We start from the raw sequence: 27,323 nt of genomic DNA, 5'->3' as shown, positions 1-27,323 counted from the left end.
TATAGGCCTCAGGAAAAAGCTGACACAAAACAGGAAGAGCGCCAGTCCAGTGATGCCAAAAGACAATCTGCCAGAAAGAGATTGTCTATATTACATTGGAACTATATTATTAATCTATCTACAGTGTTATTACACTGAACAAAATTATAAACGCAGCACCTTTGTTTTTGCACCCATTTTTCATGAGCTGAACTCAAAGATCTACGACTTTTTCAATGTACACAAAAAGCCCATTTCTCTCTAATATTGTTCACAGATCTGTCTAAATCTGTGTTAGTGAGCACTTCTCCTTTGCCGAGATAATCCATCCACCTCACAGGTGTGGTATATCAAGATGCTGATTAGACAGCATGATTATTGCACAGGTGTGCCTTAGGCTGGCCACAATAAAAGGCCACTCTAAAATGTGCAGTTTTATCACACAGCACAATGCCACAGATGTCGCAAGTTTTGAGGGAGTGTGCACTTGGCCGTGTGCAGGAATGTCCACCAGAGCTGTTGCCCGTGAATTGAATGTTCATTTCTCTACCATAAGCTGTCTACAAAGGCGAGAATTTGGCAGTACATCCAACTGGCCTTACAACTGCAGACCACGTGTACCCACTCTAGCCCAGGCTCCACATCCAGCATCTTCACCTCCAAGATCATCTGAGACCAGCCACCCAGACAGCTGCTGCAACAATCGGTTTGCCTAATCAAAGAATTTCTGCACAAACTGTCAGAAACCGTCTCAGGGAAGCTCATCTGCATGCTCGTCGTCATCATCGGGGTCTCGACCTGATTGCAGTTCGTTGTTGTAACCAACTTGAGTGGACAAATGCGCACATTCGATGGCATCTGGCACTTTGGAGAGGTGTTTTCTCATCATGCTGTCTAATCAGCATCTTGATATGCCACACCTGGTGGCATGGATTATCTCGGCAAAGGAGAAGTGCTCACTAACACAGATTTAGACAGATTTGTGAGCAATATTTGGTTGAAATAGGCCTTTTGTGTACATAAAAAAGTCTTAGATCCTAGATTTCAGCTCGTGAAAACTGGGGGCAAAAAACAAAAGTGTCATGTTTATAATTTTGTTCAGTATAGGTAGTGCATAAAATTAAAAAGTGAGTGCAAGTTTTATTCAAACACAATGAGTTTAATGAAATACAATACATAAATGCGACCAGGAATGTGCAATGATGAAAATCCTACAAAATCAGTAGCAGTTCAGTACTTTTATGATTTAATAAGGAGTGTGTTCATACCAGTTCCATCTTTTCCCATTTCACAGTCTAGATTGAAACACTGCTTTCACACCAACTGATCTTACTGAAGTCAAACACACTGCTCTGGAAAGCTGTAGTGTGAAGTGCATATTGATTCCATGTCACCTAGAAACAAGGCCCAGCAGTTTCAGGCAAAGTGATGGAGCAGTGGCTAAGAGAGCTACACAGCAATCATTCAAATCTATAGCAATCTATTGACTCACAAATGCCACCTAATCGATAACACCGTATGGGAAAAGGCAGGAAAAGAAGACCACAAAAGAAAATAATCCATTTAAAAAGACACCAAGAAGCACATTCTGTGATTACGTGTACACAGTTTTAACACCTCATGCCATCTCTATCATGAATGCATTAAGACAGATCTAATTATGTGATCTCCTTCTAGTGAGAGTGGATTTCTCAAGGACTTAGGGACAAGATGATATTGAAGTGAAAAGCGGTTATTAGTGTTATCACAGTAGATTTTGGAGGTGATTAAAAACTAGAATTGTACATTAAATTGTAGGAAGGGTAATGTCGGTAAACTTTCAATTAACCTGTGAAATTGCTTTGGTCGTTTCATATTCCAGTATTTACTGATCTATGACAACAAATCCAACAGTAGTGGTGGGTAATCACACCTTCAAAGAGGCTGCATGTGATTTGATTTAGTTTCAGCGGTGCACTATTGTAACAAATCATAGGTTGCAAACCTTGTGCTTTGATGTCTAATGTTCCATACTGAGTACTCATTATATCATCCTGACCAGCAAAATGCATTAAAATTCATAAAAGCATATGAGGGTTTAAACACCAAGACCAATTGCTTTCATTAATCCATGTGGGCTGTCAAATTATGGATAACAGTACATAATACCTTTGTTAATGGCTCAGTCATTTGAGGTAAGGCATGATTTAAAACATCGTATCAATCTGAGGTGAGAAGATTTCTCTTTTTGGCAGCTGCTTTTGTTCAAAGGTTGCTTTAAAAATTGTTATCTTAGAGACCCAACACAACATCGAAAAACTCTTTCTCTATACCTCTTATTTAGCCTCCTTTACGAGGGAAATGCGTGTACATCTTTACAAATGTGCTTATTTGGCAATCCACTGGGTGTGTGGGAGGATATAAGGAAGTTAGTTTAAATTAAATGCAGATTTTTGCAGGTAACCGTATCGCAAATTAAAGCCAACAGGTTTTTACTCTTTTTCATGAATCTACAATTAGGAGAAGGAGTGCATGTATCAGCTTTTTCAGGAAATGTTGGTTATGTGTTAAAAGGCAGTCTGATAATGTAATAGTTTTACTCGCCACAATCAATTTTGTAATTTCTACTCAACTTTATTCATTTAGTGAGTTTCAACTTGAGTTCACAGGTACATTCAAACTGATTGTGTTACGTATGATGAATGTATCACTCTAAATTGTACTACTTGATTTTACAGCATGCACATATGTGTGATGGTGTATTTTTCACAGTTTTTACTATCTGTGACCCTGGCCCAAGAAACTAGTCACAAGAGTACATTTTTCGAAATTGAGATTAATATATCATCTGGTAGCTGAATAGATACGCTGTCCATTGATGTATGATGATGATGATAGGATAGGACAGTATTTGAAAATCTGGAATCTGAGGGTGCAAAAAAATCGAAATACTGAGAAAATCACCTATAAAGTTGTCCAAATGAAGTTCTTAGCAATGCATATTACTAATCAAAATTAAGTTTTAATATATTTACAGTAGGAAATGTACAAAAAAAATTCATGGAACATGATCTTTACTTACTATCCTAATGATTTTTGGCATTAAAGAAAAATCTATAATTTTGACCCATACAATGTATTTTTGGCTAGCTAAAAATATACTCCAGTGCCTTAAGACTGGTTTTGTCTTGCTGTTATATTTACCTTCACATTTATATTTGGTACACACTTTTATCCAAAGTGACTTAGATTGCATTCAAAGCATACAGTTTATCAGTTAATGCATTCCCTGGGAACATGCTGTTTCTAGTACATTGCCCTACTGTTTAAACTACAGGAACACTGTAGTTAACCTTGTCTGATAGGATAGACCACCTTGGAAAACACTCAGATGTCAGAGTCATCAGAATGAGAGTTCAGTCAGTTGATAAAAGCATCACAATAATCCACAAGCAATCCACACGACAGGTTTTTATCACCTGTTTGGACTCTCATTCTGACGGCACCCATTGACTGTGGAGGATACTTTGGTGAGCAAGTGATGTAATGCTACAAGTGATGTAAAGCTTGGATGTACTGTTCAATATGGAGTTCAAATAATGAAAATCAAACCATTTTCACTGAACTTAAATCTCGGGTTTAAGGGACTTGACTCATGTTGTAGCTGACCGTAAATTAATTGTTCTAGTGTTTCTTCCTTTCACACTAGTGCACTTCCAACCTTGTACTAAAAAGCTAAATTCAAATGAAGTTAGTTTTAAAGTCTATTGGGTCAAATGCAAAAGTTAAATACAATTACTAACTACTTACATTACCTAAAATGCTTTCTCCTATTACATGCAGAAGGAAAAATGCTGTGTTGCATTAGTTGAATGTGTTCGGCTTCCCAAAAAGTGTACGTAAACATTTCATATACTTATTTCCTGTGGAGGGACTAGACACAGTAAGCTGAGCCAAGCAAAGTCATACATGATGAAGCCATATGTTTCTCACTAATTATGCATTTTTTTGTTGCACCACAGTGTTTTTGAATGGTAATGTGAATTGCACGTTAATTGATTAATGACCCTCTGTGCCTTTTCCTGGCTTCTATGGCATAATTTAAACAAAACAAACAAATGCAAAAGAAATTGCTTCATTTGGCAGGCCAGTGTGGAGCAATTGCTTTAAAAAATGTGCATCTATTGTGGTTCATAGTGTTTTAACAAAGTTCATTCCTGCAACGCTGACACTATTTCAACTATTTCAGATGCAAACATTTTAAATCTACCAACAGTTTTCAAAATAGCATCTGCTATTAACACATTATAGATAGATTGTCTTGAAAGAAGCTTGAGAGGGAGACAACGAAGCAGTAAATAGATGGTAGGGTATCAATCAAGAACATCGCATGGATGCTATGGAGATAGATAATAAAGGGAAATGTCCTAAAACGATGTAAAATGTAGTTCTCGCCTTACAGGGACTTCTTCAACCCTCTATTTCCCCCAAAGGGATTTCAGTCTTCCCATTCTCCGAATCCGTGCCAGGTCAGAAAAGGGGCTCGCTCCCCCTGTCTTCCTTAGCGCTGCCCAAAAGGTGTAATTATGATGGATGGGGCAATTTCCAGTAGCTCTTTTTTTGCCAAGAGGGTCATACCCATCTTGGTTTCTCACAAATGTAATGACTCTTCAAAGGAGCGCACTCACAAAAGTGCATCCAAAGCACAGTGTTTGAGAGCTGACCTAAGGCCAGGTATGAAAAAGCAACAAATCACTGACTGTAACTGGTAATGACACTTAATGACACCATTTGCTTTGTGCTCAAGGAACCCATATTCAATGACACGTTAGTTTTTTTCAGTGAAGGATATTCAGTAGCACAAGGGACACAAAGGGGTGCTAAAGGATCTGCGGAAATTTTGAGAAGGAAAAAAATGTGTATTCATATGGCTGTAGAAGTTAAAACATATATGAAGATTATATTAAAAAAAATAAAAAATAAATCCTAACTCCTATTATTATTATTAAATTAAATTATTAAAATATAAAATGTTATTCGCTTTTTACAAAATTTTAAATCTATTTTTTTATTATTATATTTTTATAAGACAACAATAGTGTAACAGTGAAAATGGTTCTAAAATATTTTCTTATACACACACACACACACACACACACACACGCACACATATATATATATATATATATTACTTAAGCAGTGACAAGGTCACTGAAGGTCAGTTATTTAATTTGCCTTACACTTCTCACACAGTAAAAATAAAGTTTTTTTTTTTTTTTTTCTGAAGTATTATAGAGTTACTGCTTGTTCAGTAAAATTTGCTTTTCCGGATAAAAAAAAAAAGAACACACATGGAAGCAGTGTTAGGTTAACTGGGGTTAAATTTCTCCTTTGGGACTTCAATAAAAATATTTTCCATTGTACTCTGCACTTTATAAATGGTTGATTGTTTGTAGGCTTTGTTTTTTAGCACAGTCTTTCACTTTAATTTGAAATGGGACTTGGTGTCTAAAACCAAACAAATATGAGAGGACAAAGTGCAGAGAAAATATCAATTCTAATATCGTCAAAGGGTGTTTAATCCTTTCAGACATGACAAAGCATTGTGATAGAGATGTGAGACGTGAGCGAGGACAAAACATGCTGATCAGCTAATTGTGGTACATGCCCTCAATAACTTCACCTGATCTCATACAGCTGAGCTCAGCACTGTAGGTCTTTGAAGGGAGGGAAGGTTTGGACTCGCACCCATTTATTTCTTTCCCAGCTCCATTTAGCTGTCTCCGAAGACATCGGAGCCTCCGTCTTAACCTTCAATTATGAATTAAGCTGTTGAGGTAAAGCATGTTTATGGGATAAATGTGGCCAATTTAATTTGAAATGGGATTTGGGTTAAAGTGTCTTAACAGCAAACATGCATAATGTTTTTTATTCGCACCGTTATTAGGTTAGACATTAGCGTATTGAGTACGCTTAGGTGCAGAGAGCACTGTATGTTTACATGAACTAATAAAACTAGAACAATATGCCAATATCTGGATTAATGTTAGAGTTGAGATACAGTTCCAATAAAATACTTTTGTAGCTTTACAGCAATGAATCACAGCAGACTTCCTTTGGCTTTTTTGACACTAATCAACAGAAAACACTCTATAAAGGGATTTAAATAATATGGAGTATAAAATCCAAACTAATTAACTTCATAAGTATTCACCCCCTTTAACATGACATAAATAATCTTAAGTTGATAGTTAATTTACTTGTAGTCAGAGAGTTTCAATTGATAGTATAAAAATGACTCAATCTGGGAGATCCAACTCCCAATATCATTATTAAGACAAAAAAAAAAAAAAAAACTCCAAACAATTCTGCAGAAAAGTAACTGAAAAGCTAAAGTCATGGGACGGCAACAAGAAGACTTCAAGAAGTCATTAAATTTCCCTTGGAGTATAGTTAAATCAATAATTAAGTAATGGAAAGAGCATGGCAGTACTGTAAATCTACTAGAGCTGGCTATCTTAAAAAAAAACAAGTGACCATTGAGGACACTAGTGAAGGAGGTCACCAAGACCAGTTGGAAGACGTGGTTTTGAGATGGAGACCAAAATGTTTTTAGCCATCAAACTAAATGCACGTCAGACAAGCAAAACATATATTTTGGGAAGCATGGTGATGGTAGTATCATGCTGTTGGGAAGCTTTTCTAGAGCAAGACCTTGAAGGCTTGTGAGGGTATGAAAACAGCTGAATGCAGGAAAATCCTGTTGGAAAACTGCAAGACTCCTGTGACTTGACACAATTATTTGTTTTCCAGCAAGACAACAACCCAAAGCTACACAGGAATGGCTTAAATAGACAATGCAATGTTAATGTCCTTGAGTGGCAAGATCAATCTCAATCCAGTTGAGAATTTATGGCTGGACTTGAAAATAGCAGTTTTGCTGAAAGAAAAGCATTGCATTGCAGTAACCAAACTATCCACATAAAATCAAGTCAACTATTTAATGCCGACTTGACTGGGATGGATATTCATGGCTAAAATGTATGGTGTTATTGTCCTGGAATGACCAGATCAGTCGTATTGAGAATTTATGGATGGAAACATGAAAGTGAAAAGGATGAAGAAAGATGAATATTTATGAAAAGCACATAGAAACATTCAAAAATGTCAACGCTGTCCCTTAAGGGGGTCAGGATGTCTCTAAAAAGAACATTATTTTGTGTATTTGGTGTAATGAAATGGGTTTTTGCGGTTTAAGGTTAAAAAAAAACATTACTTCCCACATACTGTACATTGTTGTTGCTCCTCTATTTCCTGCCTTTCTGAAACTCATCGATTTTTACAAAGCTCATTGGTCTGAAAAGCGAGTTGTGCTCTGATTTGCCAGCTATCCAGTGCATTGTGATTGGGTGAATACCTCAAGCGTGTGACGGAAAAGTAACACCCCTCACCATAGTTTGATGCAGTGTGTCAGTGCGAAAAGACAAAAAAAATTAAACCAATTATAAACGAGGAATTTGTTGCATCCAGTGGGGACATCATTAAAGATTATAATGACTTATACTGTATTTTTACACGTTGCATCGCATTGTGCAAACATAAAACCATTTGTGATTGAGAAACGACAACCACCAAACGCTACTGTACACTGCTCAGAACTCACGTTTGATTCATCAGTGGCATCTTTGAACATTTGGGCAGCGTTATGCAAATCTTCCCACATCGTGACATAGATATGTCAGTCTGCACAGTCTGACAATAAAGTATAAAGTAAGTAAGATATGTAAGGACGTGTTTAAACAAGGCATTTTAGGAGGACATGGACAAGGCTGAACTTTTAAAAAGAAGATCTCTTTGGGTTTGAGACATTAGTCTTTACAACTTCATGGATCTTATCTATTAACGAACAGCTTGAAACACTCCAAAGAGAAAGAAAGACTTGAAATTGCATTATATGACCCCTGGAAAAGTTACAGCATATTCTTTCTGTTTCTGAAGTAGGTACAACCCTCAGCATCACAAAAGTAGAGTAACGCTGCACAGACAAGTGAGTTAAAGTCAGTTAATATAGATTTGGACTTATAGTGTTCCAATAAACCACGTTAAAACTTTTCTTGAAGTATTGTGTATTTATTTTTCATTTAATATAAGTTCTAAACTGAATCACGATGCCAGCTCAACATTGTGATGTCTGTCAGCCATCGGCAATTGCATTATCTATCAGCCAAACCCTAATACATAGAAAATCTGGGTCATATTTTATTCCCAAAACAAAACGAGAAAAAAAACGTTGGATAAAGAAAAATAAAGTCTGTTTTTAGTACCACTGAGGTTTTTCGAAGAAGTCATACATCACTTATCCTTATGAAAACTGGCTAGGCCCTTTCTCAAGTGAGTGTTCTTTAAAAAAAAATCTCCCTCTGCAAAGCCCGAAGCCCACAGCTGCACTATTTATGAGGAATTTCAAAAGTAATTTCTCTTCCAAATCCCAAAACGCTGGCAGAAATGACTGTCTACAGCCAATTTTCAGAGGCCTACATAATCAAGGTGCCTAAATAATTCATAGTATTACTAATCCCCATTTCCACCAGCACAGCACAAAAGTCAATGACTATTTGACAACTGTGCATGCGGGAGAGACATAAAAGAGCAGAAGAGAAACCCCAAGTACAAGGCATTTAAATTTGACAAGACAGCAATATACCGGCCAAAAGCATAATTGGAGATCCTTTGTGTTTTCATAAAGGGGGATGAGGGTCCGTTGGATTGTCTGTCCTCCATTCTTTGTCCATCTACTGCCCTCAAGTGGTAGTATTTTAGAGGACAAAATATTTGCACGCATAAAGAAGTGAGGGTGAAGTATAGGAAAAGCAAACAAATATACAATTTCCACCCTGCTGGAAACATGATTTCATGCTACATTTAAAAATACTTTAAAAAAGATGAAATCACATGCTATAAAGCCAAAACCGGACCTTTTTATAGAAGTTTTCATTTACAAGCAGGATAAATACATAATGACAGGTGATAATATAGTGTATGGAACATACTGTATAACATCTAAATGACAATCTGAACGTCACTCATTGCATTTTACGGTCATCAGGTGGATTAGGGTCCAAACTCATGGAATCATAGTCCAAAAAAATATAAAAAACATAAATCTGTGCTCTGTTTTCCAACATATTCTCCATCATGTCCATGTCTTCCCATATTAAAGTGCCATAATGAAGCGTCTGACTTGTTTCAGGTACTCTGGCTTCAGGAAGTCCTGGAGTTCCTCCTTTTTAACCCAAGCAAATAAATTCTTTTCTAGGGGTAAGTGCTTATGGCTGGGCAGCACAGCTTTGAAGAAGAACACCTTGGCTCCAACACTGCCCTCTTTCTGAATGTGCTTTGGGTATTTATACTTGTAAAATCCACAGGGTGCATTGCCAAGGAAGGTGGCCTTTATATCAGCCCCTACAGAGGACAAATTAAAGAGAAGCGTAATCATGTAACCTGCAGAGAAGTACGGTCTTGTTATATCATCACTGCCATGCTGAATGATGCCTAATGTGATTTTGTTAGGGAGTAAGAAGAAACTTACAGTTTTTAAACACTGTGGACCAAATCTTTCCACTAGTCCTCAAAAGCATAAACCAAAACATAACTTTTCTTTTACCAGAAAATGGTTTCTTTCCCTGATTGTGATGTGGGGTTAAAACAGCTTTTTTATATATATATATATATATATATATATATATATATATATATATATATATATATATATATATATATATATAAAGCTGACATCAACTCCACAATAAAAACAGACCGACCTGAAGCTGTCTGAATGGATATTACAATATAAGCATTACCTGGAAGACTTGCAAGGGCACGTTCGGCCGTCTGTCGAAGCGTCTCTCCCGTCTGCCACTGTATCTGAGGCAGGAGCCAAAGCTTTTGACTGCCAACATCCTTCTTCACCAACAAGATTAAGCTGTCTGCTAAACAACGCTCTGAAGAACCCATGTCTTTCTCATCAACACCTGTGGAGTAATTTGTGAATATTCTACATGTTTTATAACTCTTAAAAACATGACTAGAATCAAAAACTATATCACTGCCTAAATAATGCTTACCTTGTGACCTCGGAGCTGGTTGAAATAGCTTCAGTTTCTGTTCCCAAATATCTTCCAGATCTTGAGCTGTAACAATTTCTTTATCTCTATAATCCTCCTCCTCCTCATCTGAATCATAATCCTCTTCCTGTTTCCGGCTCATCCGTGCAGCATCCTCCAGGAGCCTCAGCTCGTGGTCTGAGAGCAGACTTCTCTCTAACTCCATCTGAAACAATAAGCAATATTAATACATGGGCAGCATTATAAAGGGATGCTGGCAGACCAGAGCCAAATATTAGAATACACAGGACAGACCACAGACACACTAGTTTAAAATACACTTCACGGCACACTAAAATTATTATATATTTAATCTGCAATACAGATATATTTTTTAACCTGGTGCATTAGCTCCATGAACTCTTCCTCTATAGGGCTCCTGTCTTGAGAGACCACAGGTAACCGCTGCAGGCATACAGCTCCATGCAGCGCCCACGGAGACGCAACACCCGCAGTTTTGACATTTTGTTGCCTAGAGGACGAAACATTTCGCACGCCTTTGTTTAATGTACCTGTAGTTGTTATTCTCCACAATGGTCGACAAAGTCTACTGAGGGGCGCCGCCATGTTGACCGCACGTGTTCCCGTCGTGCTTAGCGGAATTTGTGAAATAGACGCGACTATTTCGAAAATAGGGGGAACCAGTTAAAGAGAAAAGTTGTTTGTGGGTGTTTACAAATGCAATTAATGAAAATAAATACCTATTATAGGTATACAATGTATTATTACTTTTATCAATATAAAAAAATAATAATTTACGTCACATTCGATACACTGGCGTCTAAAGTATAAGTACAACACCCCTCTGAAATATAGCATCATTGTGACGTTCCGGTTAAACACACTTTACACGAGTCGACCCTTGTGTCCGCCAAGCTACCTGAAGTCATGAGTGTGTGTGTTCGTGAATAAACTGCATGATTTAAAACACACACTATGTATCTTAGGCTGTACAGCTTCATTCGAGGTTCGTGCCAGCAGCTTTTTGAGTCATTTAATTCAGCTGGACGGTTAATGTAAGTAGCTCGTGTGTTTATTATAGCAGCACATCTGATAAAGTGTTTGTCGCATATCCTTCTCTGTAATGCTGTGTGTGTGTGTGTTTAGGCTATATTTTAGTCAACAAAACAATCATATATTTAAAATGCTGAGATAACATTAATCTGGTTTTTGGCTGTGGTTCAATGGTATTGTCTTTTAATACACGTATAATATTTTTAGGTCATGTGAAATAAATGTGCTTTTTTTGACAATGCATTGTAGTAAAACCATGTTTTCCTGGTAATATACCATACTAATACTGTTTCCCCCTTATCTAACATGATTATACTGTTACTGTTCTATGAAGCACCTCCTAAATGCCATATTCACTGTCAGTGAAAAGTTTGGAGATGCATACTTATTCTTTATTACTACTGTTTTCCACATGTTACACATGTTACAGTAAAAGTGAAGTCATCAAAACTATTAAATGACAGAAGATAAAATGTCTTCTATTTGAGCTTCTTCAAAGTCGTGACCATTCATCTAAACACCAGCTTTGCACACTCAGGACGGTTTTTGGTACTGATGTTTATAATTGGTTGTTGTCTCCTGCAGTGGTGGAAATGTGGGTCTTCAGCGTCCGCTGTCACACAGTGCCATCCGATTACAAGATACTGACACAAAACCAGTGGAAACCAAGAGCTCATCAGCTTCTGTCAGAAGATTGAAAGAGTATGACAGAAACACTGACAAACACCTGATTTCAAATATGGCCTTAATCCATGGGCTCCCGAACCTTTTTGTCCATTATCACATAAATTAACCCCAGAGATTACAAATAATAAATAGATTGTAATAGATTTTGGATTCTTTAATGATTAGAAAGTTCCAAATCATTTGTTTAAAACAGATAAATACTTTTGAAATGTCTTTCCTGTGCCTTTAATCAATGTAATGCATCCATGCTGAGTAAAACAATTAATACATTTTTTTTTTAAAGTAGCAAAACCTGTTTTGAACATTAATAGTAGGGCTGCACGATTTTGACAAAAAAATTCTGAATTGTCAATTATTCCCATAAAAATTGTTAATGCGATTTATTAATTACGATTATCACCATTTACATTGAATGATGTCTATACCATTGTTTGATGCATCTGCATGCTGTTTTTTTTTATATGAAAATAAATAAGCTGAAAACACTCTAACTTAACTTTTACTGCTTTTCTATAATATTAAGCCTCAAACGTCAACTAGACATCGGATCTTTAAATTATAAAAAAGTACAAATATTAATGGTATTATAATGTTATACTAAAAATAAATTATAATAATAAGAGCATATAGAAAGAAAAAAAATGCATCTTAACACGCCAAATGACTTTGAACGATTAATTGCCGCTTCGAATGATTATGTACTTGGCATTTATAATTGTAATCGCGATTAAAAAATGTGATTAATTGTGCAGCCCTAATTGATAGTAACAGTTATCATTGATAATAACATATATCTATATAAAGTATTGCTATATAGATAGAAAAATAGATAAATTCTACAGTAGATTTCATGGTGAAATGTTTGTTATTGTTGTTGCTTTATATTCTGTTCTCTGTGTAGTCTCTTCCCTCCATTTCCGGGTGAGGAGAGCTCCCTGACATGGGACAGCAAGAAGTTTGAAGAGTTACCGATAGCACACATAAAAGCCACATATAACAAGTTAGTTGATTCACAAAAATTAAACTGTTGTGATTGACAAATTAAAATGGAATTAGTCCAGATATATTTTGCTTGCTGTGTGCATGCAGCTATAGCGTGACTTATTTCAGCTCTTACTTATGTTTGACATTTATCCATCTATTGTGTTTGTCAAGGTGCTTTTGTTGCATATCATGTACATATAAATATACGCATCATGCCTTTTAGTTTGCATATGTGGAGTGAAATTACAGTATTTTCTGTGTTTTTCTGAGAGCTACAGATGTCCATAGTTGCAGTATGTGCATTATAATTATTATTTATACTGTACGTAATTCTGCATGTTAACTCGGCCCACATTCACACAGACTTCTCTTGTCTAATAATAATTTCAGCATTGATGCATACCTGTTCACAGCCTGTGATTTATCCTCCATCTCTCCAAAAATAGTGGGCTTTCATAGTCAGGAGTCCATAAAAGCTGCAGGCTGACAACATATTGTCCTTATGTTCTTGCTGTAGCACACACATCCAGGTCACAGATTGTCTGGGCCAGTACATGATCCGAACCTCGTGTGGATCAGAGGGCTTCAAGAATGTGAAGAAATCCACTCCCATTGCAGCACAGACTGCTGGGATTTCAGCTGCTGCGGTAAGATGGACCATCATATTGATAGTTACAAGGTTATTGATAACTTATACTGAGATATAATGTGTCAAGGATTGTTTAAGCCAATTTTTGTGGTTGGAGTACAATACAATGTAATAAAAATATAGTTGTCAATTAATAGTTGTAATTTTGTGTCTGTCATTTGGATGTTGTCCACTTGATGGCAGCACATTTCTTTGTAGTAATTTACCACACCCTGCTTAATTGTTAAAGTACCCTTCTTTACTGTAGATTGTAGATTTTAAATTTAAAATCATGCTGAAAAATTCTGAATGAAGAACTTCCGAAAGGTGTTTTATTTATTTGTTTTTGTAAAATATGTTATGTGCATGTATCCTCAGGTCTGAGAATATCAGCAGTACCTCACTGAACGTTTCAGTGTAGTTTATACTAATAATTTGACCGGACAAGAGAAATAGAAAAAATAAAAATAGCATTTCGAATCTTCGGGTTTCTTGTTTATTCATCTCTTTGGTTACTTCCACGCTATTTGTTTGTAATTTCATCAGCATGTGTTGTGAAGAGTCTAATGACAACCCTGAGTCACAGCGGGCTGTATAATCAGTATATGGCTTCCCACTGATAACCATTCATTTGCTGTATGGACACAAGCGTTGTGATCTAAATTGGTAGTTTCGGACAGACCTCAGATTCTAGGCTCCTGCAATTTTGTGTTTCCTCAGTGATTCATTAGTTTTTATTATGCTAAATGTTCTAAATGTATGTATGTTTGTCTTGAGCAGAAGGCGAGGGCAAAGGGGGTCACATATGTCCGTGTGCTGGTGAAGGGACTCGGTCCGGGGCGCTTGGTGAGTAGCTTACTAATGCCTTGCATGATGCCTATAAAGATTTACAGCAACAACAACAAAAAAGTGTTCTGAAAAAATCTGCAGTTCCTCGTGGATTAAACTACATTGTAGGTGAGAATATCCCCATAGTTCCAGGGAAGTTTTTATTTATTGTAACATTTTCCATTTACCTATATTTTATATGATTGCAGTAAGATTTTCAAATGACGGCTTATCTGTAACTGTGTGAAAACCAAAGTGAACCTTTGTATGCAAATGAGGGTTTTTACTCTGTACAGCCGTCGACAACATAATTTACCTCCACTCCCAAATTAGACAAACATTATGTTGCTGTTTTCTAATAAACTAGGCAGTGAATTTTGCAGTAAATACCAATTTTTTTTAATGCAAAATAGTGATAATTAAAATATTTGTAAAGGGTCCACCTTGGTTATTCACCACTTATTTGTTTGCACAATAGAGAATAAAAGAGCAAACAAAACATAGAAAAGGCATAGAGAGATCAGGGAGCTATTGCATAAAATAATACTAAAATAAAATAATTTTTATGTTTTGGAAAGAAGTTTCTTGTGCTCACCAAGGCAGCATTTATTTGATCAAAAATACAGTAAAAACAGTAATATTGTGAAATAATGTTACAATATACAATTTAAAATAGTTTATATTTATAATAGTTTATATTTTAAAATGTAATTTATTCCTGTGATGCAAAGCTGTATTTCCAGCATCATTACTCCAGTCTTCAGTGTCACATGATCCTTCAGAAATCATTCTGATATAATGATTTGATGCTAATATTTTGTCACGTTCAAAAACAGTTTCTTCTTCTTCTTTTTTTTTTTAAACAGTTGTGCTGAATAATTTTTGTGCAAGACATTTTTGAAAAGAAAGATTTTTTTTTCTACACCGTTAACCATGTGCAAGTTGAAAATCTAAAAGAAAAACTAAAGACTAGTGCAGATAAGTGATGCTAAACACTGTTGCATGGCATGCATATGGGAATTTAAAGCTTCTGTTCGCAGCTTGAGGTCCACAGATGTGCAAATGAGTAAAACCAAACATAAGATTTAATTTAAATTTGAAGTAAAAGTAGTCTTATTACTATCACCTTTTCTGCACGGTTTGAGGTGTGCCGTTACCCTTTAGAGGGGCCTAAGCCATGTCATTAAGACTTAGGGGAGGACTTTTTTTTACTTTATATGGCCCATCCACCCAGAAGCCTTATGAGGTTATTCTGGTGCAAGTTCAAAAAACCAACAAGGTGTGTGGAAAAAGCAAAAAAAGTACTTATAAAGCCAGCAACACATGTGGAGTGTAGAAATAAAAGAAATAAAAAAGAGCTATAGAAAATCAGTCCTTTATTGTGCCACCTCGTTTCTGCACACAGGTCTTCATCAGCACTTAATGATTGCAAATTAAAAAAGCAAAAAACTCTTAAATGCAAACAAAGAGCAAATTCAAACTCAAATTCAAATCTGTTTGATTTCCAGCAATCACAAGACACATCAGAAGACAAGCTAATAAGATGCAATGATATGGTGACCAGTAATCAGATATGTAACCAGTATTTTGTAAGCATTAAAAATTATTCAAAATTAATTGCATCACCCAAAACATATTTAGAACTGTATAGAGGCATAGTGTCAGCTACTTTTGCTACTGAAGACATGGGAGGACATTAAGAGCTGCTGGCAACAGGGGGCCTTTAAAGTGCCCCTATTATGGGTAATGAAAGGTTCATATTTTGGTTTTGGGAATCGCCAACAACAGGTTGACATGCATGCAAGGTCAAAAAACACTTTCATTGTCTTAAAATGTGCAGTTTTTTTTTTTTTACTCAATGACTCCCAAACGATTTGTTTAATTATATTTATTATATTTCAATCAATATTGTTCCAAACTCCTCCTTTGTGTGACGCTAAACTGCGGTGATTGGTCTGATGACCCAGTCTGTTGTGATTGGTCTACTGCGTGCAGCGCATGTCAATAACAGTAAGCCCATCACCATTACTTAACCCACAGATCGGTGGTAAACACCTAAACAGCCATGTTATATGTGTTATCCCCATTGCAGAAACGTATTGATAAAGTACTGCAGTTTGTACACTAACGTATTGCTCTGTTCTTTATCAGAACTAGAAATAAAAACAACAACAAACATTTAATATTCATCCATACATTTCTAGGCAATTGTGAGTAAACCGATATTGCTGTTACAGAGACCTACAAGCTGCGCATAGCGAACACAACTAAATCCGTATTTTGCATGCTACAGTAGACTTCAGATTGCATGACAGCATGTTTTTAAAAGAATTACTCCGCTTTCACACAACTTACTCACCCCCATGTCACCCAAAATGTTCATGTCTCCCTTTCTTCAGTTGCAAATAATTTATCGTTCACAACTTATATAACGAAACGATCTGTAATTTTCTTCGTCGTTTTTTTTTTTTTTTTGAAAGACTGTTTGACCATACTTGCACATTCACTTTGTAAATACTGGGTCGGTGCTTCTGCAGCGATAGCGGATGATTTTGAAGTTGGAGTAAAAAATAAGTTGGGAGTTTTTCCAGATTTCGCCTATTCTCCACAGGAATCCGACACGGTGTTTGAGGGAGGGGGGGTTCAAGTTTTCCCGGGTCTGCGCGCACAACAAATGAGTGGGCATAAATATGCTAATGTTTCATTTTGACGTCATCTTGAAACAGCTAAACATTTAAAAATTAATGGACTGCAGACATTCACTGCAGAGAATCCTCTGGTGAGCAAGTGAATTTTTGAAAAAAACTGTTCTTTTAAATTAAATTTCAGGTGACCATAAGATGACCGCAAAGTTACATAACATTTATAATATCCTCCAGTAACAAACAATATGGTGCAGATATAATGTTCATCCCTATTAGAAATAGTACAATTTTCTTTTCTTTTTTTTTGGTCCAAAACAGCACATTTCAAAATGTAGTTCAAGAGTATTAGGCTTCATCGGATCATTATGTCACTGGAGTCACTCCTATTCCTCTTCTAGAGAGAGTGTATTGTTGTGAACTGTATCTGGTGGCTGACTTGGATTATATTGATTTTGCTCCCCCGTGTGTAGTCTGCCATTAAAGGGTTAACCATGGGAGGACTTGAGGTTGTTTCCATCACCGACAACACCCCAGTGCCGCACAATGGCTGTCGCCCTCGCAAAGCACGAAGGATGTGAGGAGGAAGAAACCCCATGAACCCCGAAGTCCTGTTTGTCTTTCTCTATTCATTATCATCGACCATCCAGTCTGAATATAGAGGTTGAATGTTCAATTATTCACCTCAGCGCTGTCGGAGAGTAATGCTTTATTCCTATTTGTAGCGGCAAAGCTATGTATATGTATTTACCTTTTTAATAATTATTAAAGGTGTGAAACGTTTTACTCATGTCGGTTTTCAATTCTTATTAGTGCATGTGCATCTTTCAGCTACGCGTGGCTGTGTAATTTTAGAAAGCAACTCTGTAATACGAAATCTAAATGAAACCTAGAAATAAACAGACAGTGATCGTGCTGGATAACATGGATCATCAGGTTTTCAACTTGTGCAGTTCATTCAGCTTCAGTGATGATATCTTTAAAGTACAAGGGGAGCAACCCAAATACTAAAACATTTATTTATTCATTCATTTAAACTTTTAACCACATATGGTTATGTTGATCTTAAATAATACAAATATAAATACAATTGTATTAAAAAACAAAAAGGAGAAGCATTTTCACTTGTGGTCTCAGATTTTAGGATCCAACTGCATTTTGTGATGAATTTAAGTGTTTTACGTGGTGGTTGTTGTTGTTTTTCAGGAAATTGCACAAAATCATTACCCTGTGTGTGTTCTCGAACATACGCTTTATTTTTTTTCTTTTTAATAATCATTATTGTTCAATATGTTATCACTTAATCTGAGTCTGTTTCCAAGTTGACAGGCACAAGGTGGAATAGCTCCCTATAAATAAATGGACCCTTGTAAGATTATTGCCCTTTCCTACCATTACATCAGGTGCTTCGTTGCTATAACAACAGCAATTAGCGGGAACTCAGGCAGGCGGTTGAATGCAAGTCTGTCCCTAGTACCCATAGCAACCAAGGTCAGGCCTGCAACGCACATCTGCTTTTATTCCAGCGTTAGTGCATGCTATTGCTCGAGGACTGGAGAAAGACAATGAAAATAGGAAATTATTCCATGCTAATCATTTAGAAGCTCGCTGGACCTCTGTGGTTCATTCTTACAGTTTTGATTTATAAGGAAAACATTTCATGGTAGAAAACCGGTTTCGTGCTTTATGCAGGAACTGTTTTTCTGTGGCTCTCTGGCAACAGCTGTCCTTTTCCCAGTCTCCTTTCACACCAAGCGTCAGAGCCACCACAAAACACATCTCATCAGCGACAAGGCGTGAATCCTACCAACGTTTAACCCAGATGGCCGGGCATCTCAGATGTCCTCTCATAGCCTGTGCATCCGGTGGAAGCTCTGACATGCCACCTGAGTATCCCTGGTGGGATTTTGTGGGCAATGATTAGCAACCGGAGCCAGACTCATTTTCATTCCTGTAAAAATTAAATATGGCGCCACCCTGACTAAGATCTATTAAGCCCTGTTCACACCACTAAAACAATAATATGATGCTATAGTGCGGACTATTTTTATATCCACACCAAGGCATTAGCGTTCTGTTGAGGTGTGGACTCTGCTATTCTTTTAAGTTTTTAAAAACTATATCATTATCTGTTGCTGTAATTGCTAAAGCTCCTTAAAGTCGAGTGAATTCTAATTGGCTGTTGGGGTTTTTTTATTCATCAGCTGGGAAAGATTGTTTTGAAAGTGATTCAAACGATAATGTTCTTCAGTAAGCCGTTTTCTGTGTGCGAGAATATTAAATAGGTGCCATAAAAGGATTAAACTGTTTACACCACAAACCAGTGTGTTCATAATTAAAATAATATATTGAAATAATATGATAAGACACATGTTGCAAAATTCATCAAAATGAGGAAAAAAAACATTTAGTTTTAACAAGGTTTTTTTTTTTTTTTTTACTTGTTTTTAAAGATAATGCACATGCAACTTGTCGCAACGAATGCACATGCAACAACCCACATGATTTGACTAGGTATACAAATAATACTTAAGGCTAGAGGTTTGTTCACATTAATACAAACTAGTGATATTTGTGTTAACAACAAGCATTAACATTAATGATAAAAAAATGTATCATTGTGAACAGCAAATAATAGAGACTTGGTTAATTGCAGCATGGCCGTTTTGCCATGCAAGACTTAAAACTTGATTATTTTGAACTGTGGGTTGCATTTTAAACAACATTGTTCTCAAATCAACAAATGCACTTGGAAATTGCTGAGAGTTTGAAAGATATAACGGGTTACTGTGAAATTACTTAAAGATGCAATTTGTTCCTAATTAAAGCACCACACAAATCTCACCTTTTCCTATTGTGACAGCGCTGAATTGATTGCACTGAAATTATAACTTCCACTGGGGATTTTGTTCGATTAGTCTGGTTTTGACATTCATGTGTCACTGGATGGAGTGGAAACATATAACAACGGGCTTACTCAAACTAACACATTTATATATACACATGTTCTGCGGCTGCTGTTTGTGTACAAGATAATAATTTGTTATAATGTGGCATTCTCTTGAAATGGATATTTTACTCAAATGCTATTTTGCCTTTACTTAAGTTTCCTTCGAGATCAAGGGTTAAACGGGCAGTAAATATTGCAGATGGATATGGAAGCGTTCACGACCTAGACCCAAGTAACCCTGGGAACCATATAATGAGAGCTACTCAGGCATCCATTTGCACATATTAGTAGCATACACTTTCATACGCTGCAGGGATATATGCCGCTGGATATCTGCATAGATTTTGCAATCATAATGTGCATTCTCTATTTAATTGCAGACTTATTTAAAGGATATAATCATATGGAAACCACATACATATTGTATCTTGAACAATTTATCTGAAAATGTTAGCACTTACACGTTCTGTAACCCTGTTGTGAACACCGTCTTCTCATTTAACCGACTTCCCACAAGCTGTCAGGCTACTCAACAACTCCATGTGACAACCCACCCAACTAACCTTTCAGGTAGACCTCCTCCTATGCACCTGTACATTTCCCAAACCCCTAATTCTGTTCTGTAACTAGTGTAATTTTGCAGCACTATTTTAAAAGCACTATATACTTTTATACACAATAATGGACCTACAGCCTTTCAATTGACATGCATTGTACATTTTTGTATGGCACTGTATGTATTATTCTTGCTTTTATTGTTTAGCCATTTAGTCTAGGGTCAGCGGTCATTATGGGTTATTTTTTCAATTTTGGCACCGTGATTCTATTGTACATGGGTTAATCTCGCTAAAACCTGTGAGGAAAATATCTAGGGCTTATTTCACCTCAAAATCAAAAGTATGAAGAATTTTATTTTTTATTAAATGATAGGCTTTTTTATGACAATAATTTAAAATGTCCCAAAATCATTAGCACTAGAAGCCCCTTCTTTTCTGTTCTGAATATCCCAAAATCATTTTAATGACCATAAACATTCCTGCATTCTTTTCAATTATGTTGATTCTCAAAATCCAATTGCAAATAAAATCATATGGTGAAAAAAAAACTGTATTATGCACTTGAAATTGTCAAGTATTTATACTTTATTTGTTGTATTGTCTATGCTGATTTAATTTTAAAACAAGGTTTCAACCACATTGGACATGGAATCAGAAATAATTGACCTCACCAGGGTTGTTTTTTTTTGTTTTTTTTATTCTTTTCTGCTTAGCGGACTAATGCACTAAGTTCCACCAAAAAAGACGAGAGTCCTACGACTCGAATTCTTGCTGATGAACACATAATTTCGACTAACATCTTTTTCTTTCTTCTGTTTTACTGTATTCATATTTTTTAAAGCCAAAAATTAAAGCAGGAAAGAGTAAGAGTAATAAAAGCAGAAAATACAGCTCCATGCATGACTTGAGTGCTTGATAATGGGCCTCCGTCCAATTATCCACTCTCAAGAATGTAGACATATAAGTTGTAATTTTCTGTAATGGCAGGCTGTGGACCAGGGGGTTGCAAAAAGCAGAAAAGTGAAAAAAAAAAGAGAAGATGTCAGAAAAAGCATGAAATGAGCATCGCTGAATATTTTTCTAATTTTGTGGAATTTTTGGACCACAGGAGCTGGTCTTAATGTGCTGCCCTTTAGAAAATGTTGAAGTGTAATATGCCTGCTCCGGCTCTGCAGAAGCATCTTGAAGACGACCTCTTTCGTCTTTTGTTTTCATCCAAAAATTTCCTGTAATACCCCTCCCTCTCCTCGCTCAGGCTTTTAGCAGCTGCTGGCGATGGTACATTATCAAAATGGAATAGGAGGCAGAGAATGGAAGATTAGAAAGCTCATTGGCTATTTAGTCAAGGAGCCTAGTGCCCACTTGAGCTCCATTTGGGTGCTCTTACCTGTCCTGCTGCACTGAATAGCACCTTTGTTCTAAAGCCGAAGAGCAGGGGAAGATTGGAGAGCCACTGGGGTTTACAGTAGTGAATGTATACAGCAGCACAAAGCAATATGAAACACAACAGCGGCTAATATATTTTGTAGAGGATACTATGAAGCATATATAAAAACCTGAAACAAGTGCTAATTGTTAGAGCATTATATTAATGAATATTTTTTAGGTACTGCCTTTAGCTCCCTCCCCTTTTTAAGTTGTACACAGAAAAACATGTTTGGATTAATGTGGATTCATGAATAACTATTTTCAAAGGTGGATGAGTGTCTGTGAGTGTGATTTTCAGAGATATCCACAAGCAATTTCCTAATGGGTTCCAAATGTTTATAGAACTTTATTTTACAAGAATTCCAAATGTCCCAAAATCACTATCACTCTGTTAGAAATGTAGATGTATTCAGACCCTAACTGAATATGAGAAAATTATACATTTTGAATTATATTACAAATAAATAAAATGTAAATACATTTTATTATATATTTCACATGAATTTCAAATGTCCCAAAATCATTATCACTATACACCATTAGAAATATAAATGGATTCAGATTGGAGGCCAGGGAGGCGACGACAGCACAGGAGGAGTGTATTGGAAGCTATTAGCAAAGGTGATACCAAAAGTGCCAGTAGAGAGATGGACATCTTCAATGCCGGTGGCACAGATGACCTCTGGTCGGCCGGCAGGTCTGATGACCTCTGGAGGACCAGGAGACTCGATGACTTTGGACGGTTAGGCTGTGAGATGGGGAAACAGAAAACACCCTCCATGGCCTTGAAGAATGAGCAGGGAGCTGCTTCCGTGGCCGTGAAAAAGGAGCTAGGGCCACTGGTATTGCGAGCGGCCTCTGTGGCCGAGACAAGGGAACTAGGAACACTGGAGATCTGAACGGTCTCACGAGCGAGACTATATGCTGAGCTCCAGGACTTGAGTGGACTCCCAACTTGAACTCTCGGGCTGGAGCAGGTTCCGGTGCAGACTTATGGGCAGGAACAGGCTTGTGATTGAGCTCTGAGGTTGGGGCGGACTCTGGTGCGGATTTGGTTACTATGCACTCTTGAGTAGACTAGATTGGAGTCTTTGCTCTTTGGAACAGACTTGTGACCAATTTATGAACTGGCACAACTTCTGGACCAAAAAGGACTCAGGACTTGGGACTCTTGAGTTATGAGGACTGATGATGGGACCTGATCTGGGAGCTGTTCTAAGACAAGTTAAAGTATTGGTGATGTTGGTATCCCACGACATAATGGCTCATCCAGGCCCCCATGGAATCTAATCATTAGCAGCTCATTGTCAAGATAAACTGTAGAGGCCAGCCTAGATAATTCCTTAGCATATACCTCAATCCGTCAGTCATTTTGGCAGACGTGATGGAATTGAATGCTCATGGTTGTTGCTTCAGTCAGGGTCTGGTCTTCTGTCAGAAGATCACGGACTCAGAGGAAACAGGGGAATATTCTCAATGAAACAGTAGTGAGATACATGCAACAACCAGTGAAGAGGTGAAGATGACAATCCAGGTGAGTAGTAGCATATACACCTTTGATGCAAAGGGAGAGATGACTATTATAGTCTTCTTGTCTTACAGGTATAGAGGATTTGAACAGGGATTAGAGCCAGGAGTCAGGGCACACAGGAGAAGGAGACAGGAGATTTACAGGGTGGTAGATATTCACTGACCTGTGAATATCTACCACCACATAATTACATTCGACGTTTAGGCAATCCTAGTCATACACCAGACCATGAAGGTCTGTGTGGTGTGGGCTTAAATGCTGGGAAATGTATAACCACAAAGAGTTTCCTAATGGTATACAAATATTTTATTGCAAGAATTTCAAATGTCCCAAAATCATTATAACCTTACTCTGTTAGAAATGCTAATTAATTCAGAACCAGATTTCCCATAGTTTGCTTTATGATTCTCAGTTTCAAGTACCTTCGGACTTGTTAAAGAGTGCCAAGTTTCAAGTCCCTGTACCCATGCAAAAAACCTGAGTAAATGACTGTCAGAATCCTGCACACATCAGTTCAGTAAATTGGCAGCAAAACAAACTCTCCACATGCAGCATTTGGTTTGTCTAAAAGGTCCAACGAGGGATTGCTTGGATGATTAGCCATCAAAATGACAGGTCTCTGTTGCTTAGGAACATGACTAGACTGCATGAATTGTTGCATCGCTTGATCTACTTTAGGCAGACTCGCCGTGACGGCACTTGTAGTTCCCTCTTCAAATATGTGTGTTTACATACAATTGATGCACACAATCTTATGCAGACCCTTTTTTGAATTCTTTATTATGCAGCACAGACCACTGAGGACTCGCCTTGTGCCGTATCACTTTGAAAGCTGTCAATATCATTTTTTGTGCTGTGAGACAAATCTTTGGTTTTGTATGGTAGACTATCCTTACAGTCACTTGTAGACATTTCTTAAAGTACTGGTTGCTTTATGATGCTGGTTGCTATGGTTACTTCTAGGAAGCAAACAAAAGGGGAAACAGGAAGGGGATGGGAACCCCGATGCAAGCGGGTTACTGCCCCTTGTGCTCTGTGCTAAATTTTGTTAACAGAACTGTGTGTATTTGGCCACGGAGTTGTGTGTTTATGTGGATATATGAGCATGTGAGCTTTTAAATATGCCTGCTTATTTTACTTTGTTTTCCCCTTATATTTCAAGCAAGTGTTTCAAAAGAAGATTTCTATTTTCTCTTTTTTTATGTTTACTGTGACCTGCATGTCAGTGTTGCACTCATTCAGAGTGAATGAACATCTTAGCCAGCACAACAGCCTAGATCCTTGGTCTTGTGTTCATTCTACTTCAGCTGCATATCATTACTTGTTTTTTTTTTTTTTTTTTTTTTTTTTTTTTTTTATAATGCATCATTCTATTTATGTTTATTTGAATACTTTATTTATCTATTTATTTATCTTCTTATAGAACTTCTCTGTGCTTAGATTAAGTTAATGGGATGTAACTGAAAAATCTTTGGGGGCATAAAGGTAATTAGTGGATTATTGGTAGATTAAAGCAGCCCTGCTTATTTCCAGAGCAAAAACAAACTTACAGAACACCTATTGAAATGCTTCACAGAATTAATGGCATTAAAATTACCAAGCAATAATAAAACCTTATCTCAGTTAGTACTCAGGGTAAAATGTTTTGTGCACACAGTTGGACTGTTAAATATTCACATTTTGTGGCACAGAAATAACACCATTTCTTTCTTCATCTTCATTTTAGATACAAATTCTTCATGAGAATCTAATAATGTGTTGTATATTGTAATCATCTTCAAATGTTATTTTTTTTATTATTATATTATAATAAGAAAATATTATAATCGTGTAATACTGCATACTAATTTTCTGTAGCCTACATTAATGTGGTGCAAATAAAAATACTGGTATTTAAGTTAATAATGTTTGTTAATGTTTTTATGTTTTGAATGAATGTATATGTAATGAAAAAAAATAATTTCAAAGAAAACTTGCCTACCAAGTGTTCTTATTATGAAGTATGTTAATATTTCTATATTATGTATATTATAATTTACATTCAAATTATAATGCAGTTTTAGTAGCGTATTTATTATATACACAAATGTTTTGCATTTTAGAATAATAGTGAAATCATAAAAATTATGAAAACAGGTATTTTACAGTGACCAAAAATGATAACAAACCAAAACTACCATGCCCATTATTATTATAATTATTTATTTATTATTATTATTATTAAATTTTATTTTCTCTAAAAGGCTAAAAAAAACCCATTAAAAATGCAAAAAGAAAACATGTTATCAAAACAATTTAAGAAAACTAAAATAACTACAAAAAATTTAATAATAATAATAATAATAATAATGAAACTTGTATTTTAGTTTTTCTGTCACTGCATATACATTTTTGTCTTGTTTGCGCGCGTGTGTATATATATATATATATATATATATATATATATATATATATATATATATACATATATATATATTAAATAAAAATATAAATATAATGCAATGTCATATAATACAAATATTTGTTGTTCCCTATTCCTAATTTTGGTGACGTAATAGGCGTACGGATTTCACCTCGTTCCGATCACGGTGACGTCATCGACGCTGGTAAAATTGCCGGGCCACCTGTCGGTGGAAGGGACCTCGCCTTTAAGAAGCTCCAGCAGGATGAAAACCGGAGCTGTTCACAACACATGGTGCTGAACGACGCCGAAACACGCTGAGACATTAGAGAGAGCGAAGACAACGCCGCAGCAGCACTGTTTATCCCGGAGAACATCCGAATAGTTTGACGATCCACTGCTGGGAAGCGGAATCGATGGAGCAAGACATCGTTTTCACAGTGTGTAGCTTTCACATGCTCTCACTTTAATAACCATGTTGATCAAATGTCATTTGTGTGTGCTGGCGTGGGAGTGAGTGTCATCGACAGCACTGGACGACGCAACAGGTAGTTTCAGTTGTTAATAACAATTTAACATTTGTTTCAGGCTTGATTTGTTTTTGTTTTTTTATGTTGTCAGGAGAAACGATGTGGAATATTTTACGGCATGAGCGGACTAAATCGAGAGCTATAGCTCAGTATTATTTCTTCCGCTTGTTCTTTATTTTCCTCTTTCATTTCGGGAAGTTTTCAGCATAACTATTTGAGACCTGTTGACTGCAAATAAGTGTTTAATATTTCAATGTTTATCATCGTGTTTGACGCGACGCCTGTCACTCCCATTGCACAGATCGAGTGATTCTGTCATTGTGTATTTAAATAGCGACTGCTTGTTGTTCCTCTTGGTTTGAATTTCGAAACACTTTATTATTATTATTATGCTTTGCTTGTGCTGGTGTTTTTAGTTTGGTCATTTGCACTCATTTGCATAATATTCTTATTTTTTGTGTGTGTGTTTGCAGTTTTTCCATTCTGTGAGGTAGTTTTGGCAAGCAAATTTTGTGCATGAACACCATAATTGTTAGCATACTTGTGCTTTATTTATAAGCTCTTTGTTAAAGTGCCAGTTTGGCTTGTGGAGGCCCACAGTGATTTCTAATTTCTAGGATATTTAAGCTCTGTTCAAGTGTGTGCTCCATAAGTGGCCTCGTGTTCATAATACAATATTAAATCAAACCAATACCAATGTATAAATACAATATTTTAATATGCAATATTTTTTAGAATGATAAGATGTTCTGGTCCATTTAAATAACAAAAACTATGCTGTTAGCACAGCTTGTTATTTTGTCAAATATGCATGCTTGGCTACTTATGTTTTGTTAAATCTATCTTCTCTGCAAATCGATTCTCATGATCATCTGACATCATATATGCATGTATACCCTCATGCATTTCTGTTATCGTCAAATAACAAATGCTTGTGCTTTATATGTTTTGCATGCCATTCAGCTACTGTAGCTTGACTCCAACTGGACAGATAAGTGATTAGAAAATAGCTGGGTTCACAT

General features: G+C 36.4%; 2 protein-coding genes across 2 annotated transcripts; one reads left to right on the top strand and one right to left on the bottom strand.

Annotated features, from left to right (window-relative positions):
- Positions 1 to 8,916: 8,916 nt before the first annotated feature.
- LOC113051984 (39S ribosomal protein L46, mitochondrial) lies at positions 8,917 to 10,723 on the bottom strand. The gene is made up of 4 exons (XM_026216195.1): positions 10,461 to 10,723; positions 10,083 to 10,287; positions 9,819 to 9,989; positions 8,917 to 9,420 (listed from the first exon to the last, which is right to left on the bottom strand). Exons 1-4 carry the CDS (start codon positions 10,686 to 10,688, stop codon positions 9,173 to 9,175), a joined length of 852 nt encoding a protein of 283 aa, XP_026071980.1. The 5' UTR covers positions 10,689 to 10,723; the 3' UTR covers positions 8,917 to 9,172.
- A 235-nt stretch (positions 10,724 to 10,958) lies between these two features.
- LOC113051983 (28S ribosomal protein S11, mitochondrial) lies at positions 10,959 to 17,830 on the top strand. The gene is made up of 6 exons (XM_026216194.1): positions 10,959 to 11,137; positions 11,721 to 11,837; positions 12,724 to 12,822; positions 13,324 to 13,453; positions 14,215 to 14,280; positions 17,378 to 17,830. Exons 1-6 carry the CDS (start codon positions 11,058 to 11,060, stop codon positions 17,483 to 17,485), a joined length of 600 nt encoding a protein of 199 aa, XP_026071979.1. The 5' UTR covers positions 10,959 to 11,057; the 3' UTR covers positions 17,486 to 17,830.
- Positions 17,831 to 27,323: the final 9,493 nt, after the last annotated feature.

The sequence above is a fragment of the Carassius auratus genome, chromosome 32, assembly GCF_003368295.1.
Source record: "Carassius auratus strain Wakin chromosome 32, ASM336829v1, whole genome shotgun sequence".
Classification (NCBI taxonomy): domain Eukaryota; kingdom Metazoa; phylum Chordata; class Actinopteri; order Cypriniformes; family Cyprinidae; genus Carassius; species Carassius auratus.
Note: the sequence above shows the minus strand (reverse complement) of the source record. Positions and strands in the feature narration are given on the sequence as shown.